Raw genomic sequence first — 18,391 nt, 5'->3', positions numbered from 1 at the left:
GCATGTGTGACGATAGCACACACACTAATGTAGACACAGCGTATATTACTTACCGCCTTCACTTAGTGCTTCATCATTTTTTTAAACATAAACTAAAGTAATCTGTGTTTTTACGGACTATATTAAATTTTCTTCCCACACAATCTAAGCTGCTCTCATTCCCACTCTGGTATATATTTGTTTTTGCTGTTTAAATTGATTATAAATGGTATACATTGTAATTGTGCTGCACAAATAGTAGGTGTTAACGGTCATTTTCGAAGCAAAAAGAAATAGAGCTACTGATGCAACTAATTCTGAATTTGTTGAATAAGGGCAGTATATTTACGGTATTTCATTTAGAAATATTGATTTAATATTCATTAAAACAGTGAGTTTGTTGCCAATTTGTTATTCCTGAAAACATCATGATGTTGGGGTAGAAAGTGGGAACACAAAATACTTTGTTGGTAAGAAAGCTCTTAAATGGGCTTCATTCTAAGGCCTAAACTCTTTTATTTACCATGTAGGTCACTCACAACAGCTCTCTTGATCCAGTCCCTGGACCACATTAACACTGAGGGGACACAGGGAGAATTACATTTCAAAAGAAATCCTGCACATATACACTCAGAGATGGAGGCGTCTGACATCTTGAGTGATTATCCCTCTCAATCTTTAAACAGGGATGTCTGACTAACATGCATGTTAATGAACAGATACATTTCTCACTACTCTTATCTGCATCACTAGTTAAACAGTCTATGGGTTACATGATTCTACAGCTATAATATGCTTCTTGCTTGTTATGCATCTTGGCTCCATTTTTTTTCTCCTTCCCTCATTTTCTCTTTGTACTACTTTTAATTTCAGAAGACAAAGTACAGTAACAGGAAGACTTTCAAGTGAGCTTTTTAGAATGTTGTCCGTGCTGGAGAGGTTTTTCAGTCCAACTTAGTATAAAAATGTACTGATTCCTAGTTTTACCCCTAAGACTTGTGGGCAAGGCCAATGTTTTTCCATTAATGCCGTTCATACACAGTTCAAGGTGCTTTACAAACATTTTAAGGAATCGGAAACTAGTTTGAAATAAAAGATCAACTTACATGAAGTTTTTCTTTAATTTTTCTTATTTAAAAACTGAACTTGTGTTTGTTGACATTTGGAGGATTATCCTTTTTTTTTTTTTGTCTAAATAGAGACAATAAAACCTAAATAACAGAGATAAACACAACACAAGAAAATAACAGCGTTCCAAACTTGCTTTTGAAGACGGATTATCTTGAACTGAAAATGATGTTTTAATCATGACTACTGAGCACTAGTGTTGTATGTTCCTCTGAAAAAAAATAAAACATATGCCAATTGTTGTAAAAGTAAATGTTTGAGGCAACATTTGAAACATGAGAAACCCAATGATACATGTGTAATACGGATGGCACACCTCTTTAAACCCTGAACATTTTGAATACTCGGCAGAACATGGGTGAAGAGAAGATAGGAAAAAAATCCAGGAACAAACGCTCATGTTGTTCAGAAAGTAAAACGACAAGGACAAAGTGTGTTCTCCCACTTGTCCTTTTAGTCAAAGTGTTAAGTTTGCTTGTTCACACTCCGCTGACGCGCGCGTGTGTGTGTGTGTGTGGGGGACGGAGATTTTATTTTCACCATGGCCTGTTTTCATTTTTCCCCTCAAAGCCGCTCTTGCCAGGGTCACTGGAGGGAATCAGAGCGGCTCCTCCATCCCATATTAAGTGAAGCAGGGCCCCAAAAAAAACTCCAAAAAGCTTTTAAGTAGGCGAGCACACAATAATGATGACAAGGCTATCGGGAAAGAGAAGGAGGTGAGGCCGGTGGGGAGCGAGAGGAGTGAAGTCAGTCATTAAGAAGTGAAGTGGAGAGGCAGGCGGACTCATCTACAACTGTCTCCGTGTGTGTGTGATTCCCTGGGTTATACATAGGCTTTCAGGCAGCATGTGTGAGGAGCAGGGGAGATGTTAGGCCCTGGTCGGCTGCGGCACCACCTTTGGGAGCCGTCGGCGAAGAGGGGAAACAGAGGCAGTGAGAGCACGGAGTAAAGTCGAGTGAAGTGGCACAGTGTCGGTCTAATTGCCTGATTGTACTAAAGTCATTCTGCCGCATGGTGACTCCAATAGAAGGCAGCTCGCTGTGTGTGTGTGTGTGTGTGTGTTGTCCTGTTAAAAGCCTCACAGGCCACTCGCTTTTTAATTCTGTTCGAGGTTGAAGGAAGGAGTGAAACGCATTAGTTTACGACTGGCTAGTAATCGGACCTCGTCGCTGCTCAGCCAGGAAGAACACACTCACTCTCTCAAAACACAGCCACGTTAATGCATCTCTTACACGCACGCACACACACACACACACACACACACACACACACACACACGCATGCACACACATTAAATACATGTTTATACACACACACTCCATATTGTACTGTATGCTTGCATGTTTTTATAAATCATTATGTTTATCAGCCTCTCTGTTATCAGATTTATATCTAAATTTCATATTTGCATCCGTTATGAGTCTGAATCTGCAATAATAATAATTAAAAAAAAATTGACCTAAAAAGCAGCCATTGCAGTTGCAATCCCTTCAAAGTCAGCTCAAGACTGCCAGGAATTGCTGCAAAGGAATATTGTACATCTCAAACTTATTGCTTTCCATTTGTATTTGTCTCCTATGCTATCCATGCTGATACTGTAAATGGTATCAGGTCCAAAAAATCCAGCTTAAAGGTCCACTATGTAACATTAGCGTAACAATTTACATTATATATCGCATGTGGTTGAAGGGGACTTTTTCCGTAGCCTTAAACAGGGATGTTACATTTCTGTACGTAACCGAGCTTGTTCCGCATATATAACAGATGAAGAAGAAGCTCGCTAGCCGGACTCATAACGTTAGTCGAACCAAAATAACTAAATGGTGCAACAAATCTTACTTCATCCATCGTTATAACCGACCGCTCAATCACAATCAATCTTTTGTCCGGTGCTTTCTCGCGGGCCATGTAAACATGCTTTTCTGATGTGAACAAGGCTGTGCATTTAAATTCCCATAAATAAAGAATATCTTCTAAATCCATTTCTTTTTTTTTGTCCCTCTTGTCTTGCTGTAGCGCTGTAACGCCGTGGCTGAACAGAAGGAGGTGCTGGTGTCATTCTTGGCTCGGAAGGCTCAAACTCCCGGGGGTGTAAGTTAAAACGTGTAGATTCTTCTACTTAGGATCTTCATAATAAAGGATCATTTCTTTCTTTCAGCTTTTCTGTTTAACAATGAGCTGTTCCCATCCTGTGTTACAGAAAGATTTAAAGGTTTGCTAGAGTTAACCTTCAAAAAATAATACATATACAGAAGCCATATGTATTTGTAGTGCCAGGCATTTGAAAGTACATACAATGTACTGAGCAAATACTCATTGAAATTTCAGGTCAGCTGCAAAGGTCACTTCAATATCAGCACAGGCAGCAAAACCTTCTATTCACGTCAACATTTGCAGTTATTCGGTTTGTATTCAAAAACCACACAGAGATATTGCTTCTCCAATGTAAATGAATGTTTTTGTCCACAGGTGGGAAAGATCAAAGCCCTGCAAAGCCTGATTCCAGACTTCACTGAGAAGGAGGTGCTGTACCCATACCTGATGAAATGTCACGGTAAGACTCTCTCTCTCTCTCTCTCTCTCCCACTCACTCACTCACTCACTCACACACACACACACACACACACACACACACACACACACACACACACACACCTCAAGTAGCGGTGCGGCAGGCAACTTGCTGGCCAGTAGCTAAGTAAAAATTAGTGGGCGCATTATCATTGTATCAGGTCAAGGTGTGTGTGTGTGTGTGTGTGTGCGCACACGAGGCGCGTGCAGGCAGACATACAGGGGTAAGAGGAACACATGTCCTCTGATGAGTTAGCTGCCCTGGCTAGCCTAGCGTGTTAATTGCGACACGGTCCAACACTCAACTTTTTTTTCTTCCCAAATTTTTTTTCAATCACTCTCCATCACTTGCCCTCTTCACCTTTTTACTCCCGTCTCTTTTCCTGTCTTCAGCTTTTTTTGTCCTCCATTTTTCTGTCGTTTACCTCTGTCCCCTCCTCACCCTCCTTTCTCCCCTCTTTCGAACCTTGTCACACCAGCGACGGGCGGACATGACTGTTTAATTAACATTAGTTGGCTGGTCGGTCAGGGCAGCCATAGGGGAAACAATTAGCGATGCTCTGCTTGTTCCACGTCCTGTCTATGAACTTTTTTTTTTATTCTTTTCTTTTCTTTTCCTTTTTTTTCAAGTGACCTTACTTCCCTTACTTTTTGTCCCTAGTTGATTATTGTCACATCAACATAAAATCATTTCAATTATAATTTCACTTGTGTCAACCTGAATGATACACAGAAATGATTATGTAGTTATTGATATTAAATGTGAATTAAAGCATTTTGTGTTATCGTCGTATGATGATTCTTGCAAAGGTTAAGTTCTTTACGAGCAGTTAAACAAAATTAAAACCTTACAAGTGCCAGTGGACCTCTAGCAATAGATCAATGTGGAAAATAGGAAAAATGGTATCCCACCACCAATAAATATGATGCATACTTGCTTACCTTTTATATGCACACTGTAATTGTGTTTACATGAAATGTTTACATGTTGAGTTTTTGGTCTAATTCTTTCTTTCTGTCTTCTTCTCTCCATCCCTCTCTCTGGTTTGACAGCTCTGGATAAGGACTTATCATCAGCCAAGGCTCTGTACGAGCAGATGCAGGCGGAGGGTGTAGTGGTAGATGAGCTCACACTCAAACGGCTGTGTGTGCTTTACCGTGAGGCAGGAGAGACGGTGCCCCTCACTGAGCCCCCTGTGAGTCTCACACACACAACACTCACTGACACACACACACACACACACACACACACACACACACAGGAGGATGTTTGACTGAATGTGTGTGAATGCACTGTTTTGGGGTAAATGTTAATATATAAGTATTTAAACCATTTCTAAAACAAAATCCCACCCCCACAAACTTCAACCAGTACCAGTTAAGTTACACAAGAAAAACTTTAGCTGAAATGGTGTCATAAGCAGTAGCCACTTTTGATGTGCCTTCGGGCAACACACTTAAAAAAATCAAGGATGTTGTGTCGCCGCTCAGTTGGCGAGGGAAAATGATGGATGAGTGCTTCCTTTTTTTCTACAAACAATTTATTTAGGACTAAATCCAGTAATTTTGGTTTGGTTTGTTAAATATCAACAAACAGTTAAAAAATGTATCCTTACGTTCATAGCAATGTCATCAAATTGTTTTGGTTGTACAGTTAATTTATTTAGTATCACAGAATAAGCGTGCGTGCTGTGGCCCTGTGTGTGTGCCATAGTAATGTGACAGATCAGTCAGGGTAGTTCTCTGTAAAACAGGCCTGCAGCTAGCCTCCTGTGTTTGTTACTCTGTGTGTGTGTGTCAGAAACTGTGCCCCATGGTCACAGAGTACATATATTGTGTAAGCGAGATGGTGTCACTGCAATAGCCGCTCTCTTTTTCGGGCTCCGAGTGTTTTTGAGCATTTCAGCAGATTGCACATTTTGTAAGTTGATGTAGCCCTATTTTTGGCAGAGGACTCACACACTCATATCAACAAGGCTTACACTCACACACACACACACACACACACACACACACACACACATATACACACACACGCTACAGCCCTCTCTGCCCCAGCACTTTAATGTGTTGTCCCCTCGAGGCAGGTGGAGAACTTAGCCCACCTCTTACCTTTCCCATCACTCACCTGCAGTGCAAAGATAGAAGGAGAAAGAGGGATGAAGGTAGAGAGGCTGCTGCATTATTCACACAATGTCAGGATAGCTAAGTGATGGCAAAGGAGAGCTGGAAGAGTTGCAAGGTGAGGGAAAGGTGAATAGTCAGAACTTTCTACAGTATAAAACTAAAGTGTTCCGGGTCTGCCGTACAAGTTTCTTTTTTCCTTATATTTTACCGAGTACTTTAGCTGGAAAACTCCCAACCTCTCAGCGTCTCCTAGTGAATATCCCCTTTGACACCTGACACTGATCATCACCTGTAGCCCAATGATAGATGATAGTATTCATTTATCACCATACCCTACATGACAGCCTCCCAATTTATATAATTAATCAGAAATGATTTCAAAGGTTGTGTTTGTTTTTTTGCATCAAATTTCACATTTGGCTCATACTAAATACTGAATTTAACTCACGTAAGCAAACCTCACAGTAAAGATTAACTGTAAGAATATGAAAGGGCTTTTCCGTTTAACCTGATGTTTCTCAGTGGAAAGTAGTTCAAATGTTCACACAAGGATGAGTGTACTATCCAAAAGGATTAAGCACACGGTTTCTGAAAAGAAACGTTTCAGTTCACAAATTTGATTTTAAATTGCCCTTGAGCACCATTCAGTTTTGTTGGCAGAGGCCAAAATCACAGAAAGGTTTTTGAAAATCTTGACAAACTAAAAAAAAAAAAGAGAAAAAAAATCTTGTGGGAAAATATGTTTTTGTTAGACCATTTTTTGAAAGTGTTTTGAAATACTCTCTCTCTATCTCTCTCTCTCTCTCCTCTGGTTAATACAGCTATTTATCAGCGTGAATTACTACAATAATAAGCAAGCGTACAATGTGAGAAGCCGGCGTAATCTGCAGAAAAGCTCTCACCTTCTCCCCCCCCCCCCCCCCCAAAAAAAAAAACAACACCCACCATCACAACACTTTGTCTGGATCAAAACACTGATTAATTAGCTGGGAACAGAGGCGGAGAGCGAAAGTGTGTGTGTGTTTGGGGAGTGTGCTACAAATCCCTTATTTGTGTATTAATGGGGATTTAAAGATGAAACAAGACAACCTGGTTGGAGAGTGGAGACTATTTAGACGGACCCAGGGGGGCTCCGCTGCTGCTTACTTTGGGAAACACACACACACACACACCCACACACCTGACAGCCTAACTAAATGGCAAGTGAGCGGTCATGCTGTGTGTGTTTGGTATATGTTTGATGCTAAATGGACTTTTCTTTTCTCTTGTTTTTCTAGGAGTCCTTTAAGTTTTATGCAGACAAGCTGAAAGAGAAAGCTGCCAAAGCCCAGACGACAGCTGAGGAATAAAGATTCATCCTCCTCTTCCTTCCTCATCTCACCTCCATCCAAATCCCCACTGTCTTATTCCTTTTGTCTTTTTCTTTTTTATAAAAGTTGTTTGAATTGTAGCTGTTGGTTGTTAGACTCTGTCCTCTGCCCATTGATAATGTTGATGATAAAGATGTGAGAGAATGTACAGAAGTATTTATGCTAATAAATGATGTTAGGAATCTGCATTCTGTGTCTGGCTCTTTGTGCGAGTTCACAAGGTTTGTTATAAGTGGTTCAAGGTTTTTCAGGGCAACGGGTAAAGTTCAGGTTTTTGTTACTGGTACTAATATTCTTCATTTATAGAGCACTTGTCTATTCACATCAACAATTTGGTTTACTTTTTCCAGTTATGTGCAGCTCAACTTCACTACATGTCAGGGAAATAATGCTCGACTCACTCCACTAGACATATATAAAATAATAATTAGAAATAATAAACATTGTTGTATTGGTTCTTTATATTCTTTAGTTAAAGGATCTGAGTTATTGTTCCTTTGTGCATTGCAATGTAAAATAGGCATGCTAAAAAAAAATCAAGGGTTTTCCCATATGCATTCTTACTTTACTCTTTTCAGATTAGACACATTTCAGGGCAAGCAACTTTAGTTAGGAATATTTATTTTTCCAAATTGTATAAAACCCACAATTTTTTTTCCTTTTTTAACATTGTCTACATTTGACATGGATGAGCAAAATTGTTGGATAATTTTTGTATTTTATTTTTATTATTATACACTTGATATTTCCTTTATTTATTTCAAACAAAAACAATAAAGACTTTTTGAAGGGTTGAGTAATCCCTAAGAATTTTTTTTCTTCAAAATAAAGGTTTCTAAGGGTAAAGTGCTAAGTAGAAAACCAGAATGTGATAGATAATAGATAATCACTGAAAAAAATCACCTTATCAATAACAATAACTCATGAAACTGAATATTTACGAGTGACCCCACTGTACTGAATGATAAGCTAAAGAATACCAGAGTGTATGAGGTCGAAAATAAACACGCTCAAGATAAGAATTTGATTTCATACTTTACTAATTTTGGACTCAAACACAAAACACAAAAACACACAGCTTACATATATAGGAGGGTGATGTACTAAATGTCTCCTCTTGCTTTATTTTCCTTCAGCGCTGCCTACTGGCACACACATTGTTAAGCCTAATAACCTTACATATACAAAGAAGATAAAGCTGTAAAAAAAAGAAGATTGAAAAAGGGAACAGGCAAAAGCTGCAGATGGATATCTGCCAAAGTGGCGCTCTAATCATTTGCCAAGAGGGGGAGAAAAAAAATATAGGCTTCTTTTTAACTTTGGTGATGGTGCAGTGCTATGCTGCCACCCAGCAGCAGACAGCAGTACTGCAACACATGTTTCAGCCACCACAAAGTGGGTTTTTCTTAACCAAGTTTTAATAATTCCCACATTATAACTGTTATGGAAGGTATATTTAGAGATTTATTTGACGAGAAAAAGATAAGAGGAATTAGTACATTCATCAAGAGCTTTTTTCTCACCCCTACTGTACTGGGGTTGATTCTAGCATTAAAAAAGAGTGCAGGAGTTCAAGATTTTACAATTATTATGAACATCTCAATTCAGAATGTACATTTCACATTTCACTGCTAAACAAGAGTCGAACCAGTCGAACTAGAACCTAAAATGACTATCTTCCACTGCTGCTGCTGCAAAATAAAACACTTCCTAGAGGAAAACCCTGACACACTGACTGTTGAAACTGGTCCAGATGTGTTCACCAGTCCTGACTGGACTTCTGTTTGATGAATTTTAAGGACAGGTAGTAGAGTCCCATAAAGCACACACAGACTGCCAGCAGGACCAGATAGCACGACCACAGAGGGTACTGGTTCATTTTCATGGCCTCCACCACCTGAAACACAAACAGTTTAATGAAAGACGTTGGGTTTGTCCATGTAAAGAACTTTAAGAAAATGACTGATGTCTAACTGTTTGATCACCCATATATGAATTTGTATATGCGGGTTTGCTTCCAACTCACGTGTATGCCGTCAATGGGGATGGTGAAGTTTCCGATGGTGATTTCGTACATGTTGCCTCTGAACTGCACCTGCAACATGCCCTCAAAGCCCCAACGCATGAAGGAGGCGTGAGAGAACCACGAGGCCACTAGGGAGTCAGAAATATGCACAGGCATGAGCATTACATACTGAACAATATATGCATTATAAAAAAGGAAATTAAAGAAATTGAAAATGTACAATATAAGGGAATAACACTGTGCTACTAGATCTTCAAACATCTTTTATCCTTCTGCTCACCGAGCCACATATTCTCCAGGCTGATGACAAAGCCTCCCGTCAAATAGAAGACAGTGAACAAGGCGTTTCCCATGAAGGCCGAGGTCTGCAGCGTGGGCAGGGAGGCAGCTACAAACAGAGCCATGGCTCTGCTGCAGTAAACGATCAGCCACACCAGCAGAAAGTTAAGCAGGAAGCGCTCCGGAGCATCGTTAAGCCCGGCCAGCCAATAGATGGGCAGACCGTACACCAGGGTGAATACACAGTGCTCTGGTAACTCCCCAAGGATCTAAAGGTTCACAAAGTACGGGTGGTGAAAAAAAAATAGATTGACGTTAAAATTTTAGTTTTGAAAGTGCCAAATTCGAGAAAGGGCAGCTAGCCTGAACCAAATTCTTATTTTTGTATAAGTTTAATTTATTCTCTCACAATGTAACTAGCATGAATAAATGATATATTTTGTCTAAGGTTTGCCTTTGTGTGTTGACATTATCTCAATCAGTTGATACAACTTTTAAAATGCAAAAACTGCATAAATGTATCCTGCTTTCATGCCATAATGAGTAGATCCTGAAATCATCCTATTTACAGAATCGTCAAATCGTGACCCATTCCAAAACATTACACACACACACATACACACACACACACACACACACACACACACACACACACACACACACACACACACACACACACACACACATACATTCAGTTCATTGTATTTCCCTGTGCTTTCCAACACCACATCACAATACTGTACATCCCTGAGGCAGTACATTACAATGAAGCGTGATTTACGCAGTGGAGTGAGACTGCCCCCTGCTGGAGATGCAGGAGGTTTACCTTAGCAAAGAAGTATGAGGTGACAGAATACATTCCATCCTCCAGCTCATGGTACAGCATGGCTCGCTCGGTGTGACCTGCAGACAATATTTCATTAAAGTCTAAAGAGAAGCAGCATTGTAACCTCTTGTATCAAGCTCACATTGTAACTGAACAGGTTTTACATTCCAAATATGTTCTATAATCCTTGGGCTTGTTTGTGATATGCAACTGGTGATACATTATTTAACGCTGAGTAATAAGTGAACTCTTAATCAGTTTTATTATTTTGTTGTCCCCTGACCTGACTTGAACTTCACTCTTAATGGTTGTTGGCTCAACTCATACTTGGTATCTCTGCAATATTGGTGATTGATTATAATATATCTCAGGGTCAAGGAACACAGTGCCGAACTCTGTCTCTCAAAAAAACATCTGATGACTGGTTTGACTTGAAATAGGTTTTATGCATTGACTTGATGCACTTCTGCCAACTATTTCCTACAATGACAAAATGCATTCACTTTACTTTGAATGATTTCTTGTTCTTTTCACAAACTATTATATAGAAAATATATGTTTTTGTTTCGCTTGTCTTAGTGCATTTAAGTTTTAAATGTATGTCAATTTAAACTTGTGATGAGTGCACCTCTGTTAAAAACAAAGGTTGTTTTTCTTTTCTTTTTTGTTGAGTTTTTTGTAGCATGATTTTATCATCAGACACCAGTCCGTGATTTTGACAACAGACTAAAAAAAAGTAATACATCTTTTGGAAGATGTATTGATTTTGCCATGAACTTCACCAATAAATCAACAGATCAAATGCAACTAAGAAAGAATCAAATATCGAAATATCCTCCTGAACTGCTGTAGTTAACTCACATTTAGCTATGACGTCCAGCACCACAGCGAATGGGGTGAGAGCTCCGATCATGTAGAGGAGGGCCACTGTGTCCTGCATGGACAGACGATCCTCTCCTGCCCCGTAGTACAGACAACCAACCAGCAGTGACATGAGGAGGGCCTCGAAGCCATGGACCAATAAGGTGACCAAGTCTCTGTAGTCATTATACATGTGACGCCTAAAGGGAGAGGGAAGCAGGGGGGTGTATGTGTTCATATGGACCTCACGTGGTACAAGAAATGACTAGTGCTAGGGACAAATTCAGATTTTCTCTTTTGGTAAAATAAAAATAAGTGGTACCAAAAAACGCTGCTGTAATTTATCTGTGCATCGTTCTTACCTGATGAGAATGGTGAATTGGTGTAGTCGGCCAGGTAATCTGTTTCTCTGCCTGGAAACAGTGATGACTTCCTCTTCTTTAGCCTTGCTCAGCTGCTGAGGGCTGCAGGCAGAAAAAACAGTGGACCAGGGTTGTCTGTGTTAGCGCACTGGAACCAGTTTCCCATAAATGATCAACTTAAAAGGATGAAGTGTATCATCTAAACTTTCCTTTAAAATGTCCTGGGTTTGATTTTGTGTAAAAACTTCTACACAAAGAATTCTGACACATTATGTGAATGTGTCGATATGGAAAAACAGAGGAAAAGCAAACCAAACACACCTTTCAGTTTGTGACGGTGCTGTGTCGGCCACAGCTGGTTTCCACATGTGATCGTTTGTGTCTCTGACTTTTTCTATGAACTGCTCGGACAGAACTGTGGCCCGCGCCAAACACTCCGCCTCTTTCTCCGGACTGCGGCGATCGACACTGATCAGATCAACTGGACACGCACACACGCACACACACACACGCACACACACACACACACACACACACACACACACACACACACACACACACACACACACACACACACACACACACACACACACACACACAGACCAACGCATTAGAAACAGCTTGAAAAAGTAAGACTGATATAAAGAAGAGAGAGGTCACCATGGATATTTCAAGAGATTAACACCAATGCTACACCAGTCCTAATGACAACTCTCAGACTTTGTTTCTGCTTTGTTTACACACACACACACACGCACACACACACACACACGCACACACACACACACACACACACACACACACACACACACACACACACACACACACACACACACACACACACACACACACAGACCAACGCATTAGAAACAGCTTGAAAAAGTAAGACTGATATAAAGCAGAGAGAGGTCACCATGGATATTTCAAGAGATTAACACCAATGCTACACCAGTCCTAATGACAACTCTCAGACTTTGTTTCTGCTTTGTTTACACACACACACACACACACACACACACACACACACACACACACACACACACACACACACACACACACACACACACACACACACACACACACACACACACACACACACACACACAAACACACAAACGACACACACACATAAACTAACCATAGAAGTCAGAGGGGTTGCAGTATCGTGGACAGGGGTATCCGAGGGCTGTGAAGTAAGGCACCATGTCTCGAGCAGCTCCACAGTAAACAGGTGAGCCGGCCGACAGCAGCACCACCAGGTCAAAGAGCTGGAAGATGTCTGAGCGTGGCTGGTGGACAGACAGTAGCACCAGACGGTTCCCCCGGGCCAGGCGGGACAGAGTAATCACTAGGTTGTGGGCTGTGAAGCTGTCCAAACCAGAAGTGGGCTCGTCCAGGATCAAAATACCTAAAATGTAAAAAAATAAATAAAAAAATAAAATAAAAAAAAGAGGACCAGTTCGTTACTCCAGAAAAAGACACAGAAGTATCTGCCTGTCTATACTTGAATTGTTCCCTGTCTTCTTCATTTTCGTGATCAACTGGAGGTAGGTGGTGATGTGGAATGGATCCGATACTTTGGTTGTGATTTATTCTTATATCAGGACAGGTTAGAATAAAGCCTGTTCTTTCAAGAGCCAGACACGTGGGGGATATTACAAATAGGGAGAGTAAACTCTTATTTTAAAAAGATGTTGTATGTTACTTAATAGTGTTTCACATAAGATAATGCAGTACTGAAACACAGGGTTGGAATAAAGATGCTGTCTTTGGTTATAGATGGTGATGAACTATGAACCTGGGTATTATTGAGTTAATTCCATTTCATTTGTTTATTTACAGTAGCCTATAGGATTGTTAGCTCGAGTGAATTTTTTAACAGATAAAAAACACGCCACTTCTCTTTCTCTATAGTCTGTAGATGTTTAGACAGGAAAAAAAATGATGAATCATAATTCACAAAGTGAACAATTGGTGTCTAACAGTAACTTAATTTTGTAATTTAATCTTATCTAACAGGAGGTACAAGGGTTGAATGTAGAATGTGTAGCCTCAAACACACACACACACACACACACACACACACACACACACACACACACACACACACACACAGGAAAATAGTAGAAGCCAATACTTTCTTGGCCTCTAGGTGGAAACATTAAAATCTTTACACCTAAAAAAACGATGTAGGCCTACTCATCCAAAAAAGCGGAGAAAGATTGAAGGTTGAAAGAGAATCATGAGTGTTGAAAAAGTTATCTCTTTTTTTAAATGTTTATTCTCACCGGGGTTCCAGAGGAGTTGGACGGCTATACTGACTCTCCTCCTCTCTCCTCCAGACACTCCCCTCACATAGTCGTTTCCCACCCTGGTGTGAGCGCACTGTCTCAGCCGCAGCTCTGCAATGACTTCATCCACCTGGGACAGAGACACGGTTAGCTACACACTAACTGGAAACATCTTCGTCAGCACATAGAACAGTTGATCTTACTATATATTGAGAAATAACTAAGAACATCAGGTCCAAATTTTCTTCGAGTCATCATGGGCCTATTATGTCCTAATGCAGTGATATAAGTCACATTGGGTTTCAGTCCTGTGTGTCTGTTAAGCCTATATGCTTACCCTCTGCTCCCTCTGAGCCTGTGTGAAGTGGGTGGGGAGCCTCAGTTTGGCCACAAAGACCAGAGTTTCGCGGACAGTGAGGTGAGGCAATAGCCGGTCGTCTTGGCGGACGTGAGCGATGTTTTTCTTCACCAGGTGGGGAGTGTTGGGTTTCCCGTTAATCAGAACCTGACCAGAAGACATGGTGCCGCCCTCATCACGACATGTTATTATGTCCAGCAGAGAGGTTTTACCACAACCTGGGAGAAGAATAGAAAAAAACTCATTGTTCAAATATACACAGCCAAGCAGTGATCATGTGCTACAATCGATTCCACTCTTAATTTCGAATCAAACTGTGAAGCTCTGTGTAAGAAGAGTCACCAGCGCCTGCACTGTTTGAGGAAGCTTTCCTCTTTTAACATTGACAAAATCATCATGTCTTTGTTTAACCATGCTTTTATTGAGTCAATTTTGTCCTTTTTCTTGGTATCATGGTTTGGAAACATATCTTTAAAAAAATAAGAATTCCCTAAACAAGATAGTTAAATGGTCCAGTAAGTTGATTGGTGAGCCACAGCTGAACTGGGAAGCCCTGTACACCAAACAGTTATAGAGGTTAACTCAATCCATTCAAAGTGATGACACCCAGCCTTTAAACAGTGCATTAAACAACTTCTGGACAGAGGTTTAAAGTTCCCAAAAGCAGGACAAACCGTTACAGGAACAGTGTTGTTCCTGCAGCCATCATCCATATTAATAAAATGATGCCGCCTCACTAGTGGAACATAATTTTCTTTCACATTCTGATGTCCTGAGCACCTTTGTGATTTTTGTCTGTTTTTGTATTGAATATGCTGGGTTTTTTGTTCTTGTGTGTTTTTCATAATGTGTATGATAAGTTGAACGCCCTTTTCTTGACCTGCAAATGAAATTTACACAAGCGTATAAATAAAGCAGCCTTGAACCTTGAACCTACACAAACTACATAACGTTTTTTTATATCTCTGATTAAAGGTGGCGTCATCGATTCAGGAGAATGGTTGGTGTCAAAATCACTTTTTGTCACATGACTCTCTACCTGTCGATACTTTGTGTGCGCTAAAAAAAACTACAAGACTACAAGCATTCTCTATCGCTGACTCCACCTTCAACTTGTGTCTTTTCTCAACCAGTAAACATCATTCTAAGGAGTGGACATTGATTAATCTCCAAACCATGAGCCAAAGACAAAATTTCTTGTTTTGCATGTTAAGGGTAGACAAAGATTTTTCTATTCTCTCTTTAATGCTGATCAGAAGGCGCTCATCCAAGGAGGCCATCACATTTCTTACTCCAAATCCTACTAAAAAGACATATGTTCAGTATATCACCTGAGCTGCCAATGAGGGCCAGCATCTGTCCACTGCGGACACGGAGGCTGAGTCTGTTGATAGCCGTCTGCTTGTTTCCCTTTGTCTCCCATGGCGCCTTGAGCTCTGACAGCCTCTCATACCAGGGGATCTGAGCGGCTGTGTCAACCTGGGGGAACACACACATAAACATTCACGCTAACACAACAAGCACAAGATGCAACGTGCCACTGTAAGTAGGCACATGCAACGTGCCACTGTATGTATGCGAGCAGAGAGGCTGCCTGTCAGTTACCTCATAGTGCAGGTTGTTGACCTCCAGCTCGTTGCACCCTCCACTGTAGGTGAAGTAGAGACTGCTGTCTTCTTCAGACGAGAACAGCTCTGTGTCATAATGCTGGAAAAGGAAAGCAGACAGGTCAATGAGTTGCAAAGAGGCAAGGACTTGTTGTTAATTTTTCATTTGTATCCATATCAATTCTTATAGAAAGACTATTTAAATATAATACTGTGACAGGAAAGAACTCATAAAACTCTTTTTACGAATCACAAAGTTCCTGTTCAGAATCACAGATTCACAAGATGCTTGAGAGGATCTGTGGATGGTTAAGTTGGTGCTCTAGTACCAGACAGTAAAGAAATAACTGATTTTACAGCCATTTAACAGCCATCAATAAAAATGACAGAAGATGATTAACTTGTAATGAGACTTGTAAATAGAGCCACAAATGGAAATTGCATGAATTTGTAACGTGTTTGAATAATCATTCTTTTATCATCTGAGAACACTGTGCCAATCTTTTCAGTGCTATAGCAACCTCACATTTAAACTTTATCGACTAGTTTATTATTGGACAATTTTTATGACGCCTTCATTTAATGATCCCCGGTGCATACTGTATGAGCATGTTTAAGCCTGTGTGCCTGAGCATCTGCTTGTGTGCTTGTATGTGTGCGTCCAGAGTCCATTTAAATTGATGCCAATATAACCATTATATAATCCTTAAAAACACACAATTCAGAATGCAGCACATGCTCACACCACACTGTTTGTTATATTGCAAACACTTTAGATGTAATGTAAAATGCTACTGTTTCTAGTGACATTAATAAGTGACAGTGTAGTTTTTACTTCAGTTCATTCATAGAGCATCTCTAAAAGTGTATGTAGTTTTGGACATTTAAAATATTGCTGCTGGATATGCAGCTGTTCTGATCAGATATGAGAACAGAAAGAGGAAATAACCTGTGGAAACTGTATCTACAATGCGATTAAAGCGGATGTCAGATGAAACTTGAATCAAATCATTTTAGATAAACTGTCCTTTGTAGAGCACAAGGACATGACAAAAGGTCACCAAATTATTGTAAACACAAAATGATGATGATGAATTTGGTTACAAAAACCTTCTCAAGTAGGGGAGAACGGGGTAAGTAGGCACACTTTTTACTCTACTGAGAATTGCTCATCACCTAAACATCTTTCGATAGTGATTCCTACATTACATTGAAGCTTAAAGTGTTGGCTTGAAATGTGTACCCCTCACTTTTTCTATCTTATTGTAATAAATAAGAAATTAATCATCAAAGACACCCTAACACATTGTGACAATCAACCCCATCAAGGGGTCGGTTGTCATACACTATGGGGTTGTTTGTCACAATGTTATCTTAATGGGAATAATCTTGAAAAGAAGGAAAGAAAGTAGAACTAAATTTGAAAATGCAATTGCAATGTCAAGTTGACAAATAGGCCTATATAACTTACTGTAGCCTTGGCAGCTTGTCTAGTTTGGGATGCACTGGGTTGTTTTGATTTTGTTGCCCTTTTTTCCTTTGCATGCTAGCTGCCTTTTCCTGCTCTATTCTTTCCTTCTCTGGGGTGTCAGTGAGGATACAGCTTGACAATGTATTTCGTTATTGGGTTCCTTTTCTGGCTGTAGCCTTTGGATAACTTGTGACAACCAACCCCCCCAAAAATGTGACGACCAACCCCAACTTGAATTTTTTGCTAGCATCAATGCCAACAACCATCTGACAACTGATTAGCTTGCTAACCACAATCTAAACTATAGTTTACCCTTCACACTTTTTATGGGTAACAAGTGTTTTGTTATAAACCCATTCTGTAAAAGCCTAGAATAAAAATACTGAGGAGCTAAATATTTTCAATTTGACATGAAAAACAGAAACAGTCCTCTCACCTCAAATTCAGCAGTCTAACTCCAAGGAAGACTATGTAGGTGACCTCTTATCCCAATTCTGGATATTTACATACCAAAATTTCTCAGACAGCACCTTCTGGTTCCGAGATATAACGATTGTGACAACCAACCCGTGTGACAAATTACCCCGTTCTCCCTATTTGCATTGTGATGAACACTGGAAATCAGAAATATAAACCAAAAGCTTCACATCCAATCTGCAAACTGAAAAAAAACCGATCCCATATAAAGTGTTTAATATAGACTGCAATAGAAAAAAATAAGAAACTAATACTTTTATGTAAAGAGGATTATTTTGTTTTGGGTAAGCCAAAAAAATAATAATTTTAAGACACACATTTTAAGTTTTTTTAGATGTGGTTTTGAGACAAGCAAAGTTTTAACAGTATAGTATCATGGCGAAAGGTGGTGACATGTTGCTGTGCTCTCATGTAAAACACTGACCTGTGAGGAGTCGTTTGTAGGCTTGAGGCCGGTGTCTTTGTCCATGATGACTAAAGTTGACGGTTGTCGTTTGAGGGGATCACGAGGTCACCGTCCCCCCTTTTTCCTTCTTCTGTTCAGTTCCTCTCTTTCTCTCTCTCTACAGGCCTTTGATTCACTGTTTCTTGTCTCTGTCAGATAGTTTGCCTCCAGTCCAGCTGAAGACCTTCTCTCTCCAAGTTCATGTCATGTCT

At 40.1% G+C, this 18,391-nt stretch overlaps 2 protein-coding genes across 2 annotated transcripts in view; one reads left to right on the top strand and one right to left on the bottom strand.

The window, feature by feature from the left end:
- Nucleotides 1–7,362, top strand: part of lrpprc (leucine-rich pentatricopeptide repeat containing) — a gene marked incomplete at its 5' end in the record, with an annotated part of 53,611 nt that extends 46,249 nt beyond the window's left edge. Inside the window, 4 exon segments of the mRNA XM_080037205.1 lie at nt 3,125–3,199; nt 3,578–3,662; nt 4,733–4,875; nt 7,084–7,362. Coding sequence (XP_079893331.1) covers nt 3,125–3,199; nt 3,578–3,662; nt 4,733–4,875; nt 7,084–7,155 — 375 coding nt within the window. The 3' untranslated portion in view covers nt 7,156–7,362.
- A 1,573-nt stretch (nt 7,363–8,935) lies between these two features.
- On the bottom strand, nt 8,936–18,203 carry abcg8 (ATP-binding cassette, sub-family G (WHITE), member 8; the record flags this gene model as incomplete). Its single annotated transcript, XM_080036863.1, has 13 exons — nt 8,936–9,073; nt 9,203–9,330; nt 9,483–9,750; nt 10,308–10,384; nt 11,169–11,368; nt 11,531–11,632; nt 11,852–12,011; nt 12,669–12,938; nt 13,819–13,951; nt 14,159–14,397; nt 15,511–15,658; nt 15,785–15,886; nt 18,159–18,203. 13 exons carry the CDS (start codon nt 18,201–18,203, stop codon nt 8,936–8,938), a joined length of 2,010 nt encoding a protein of 669 aa, XP_079892989.1.
- Between the last annotated feature and the right edge of the window lie 188 nt (nt 18,204–18,391).

Source organism: Ammodytes marinus (assembly GCF_949987685.1).
Source record: "Ammodytes marinus genome assembly, chromosome: 11".
NCBI lineage: Eukaryota > Metazoa > Chordata > Actinopteri > Uranoscopiformes > Ammodytidae > Ammodytes > Ammodytes marinus.
The sequence above is the reverse complement of the archived record's forward strand: the minus strand, read 5'-3'. Positions and strand labels throughout refer to the sequence as shown.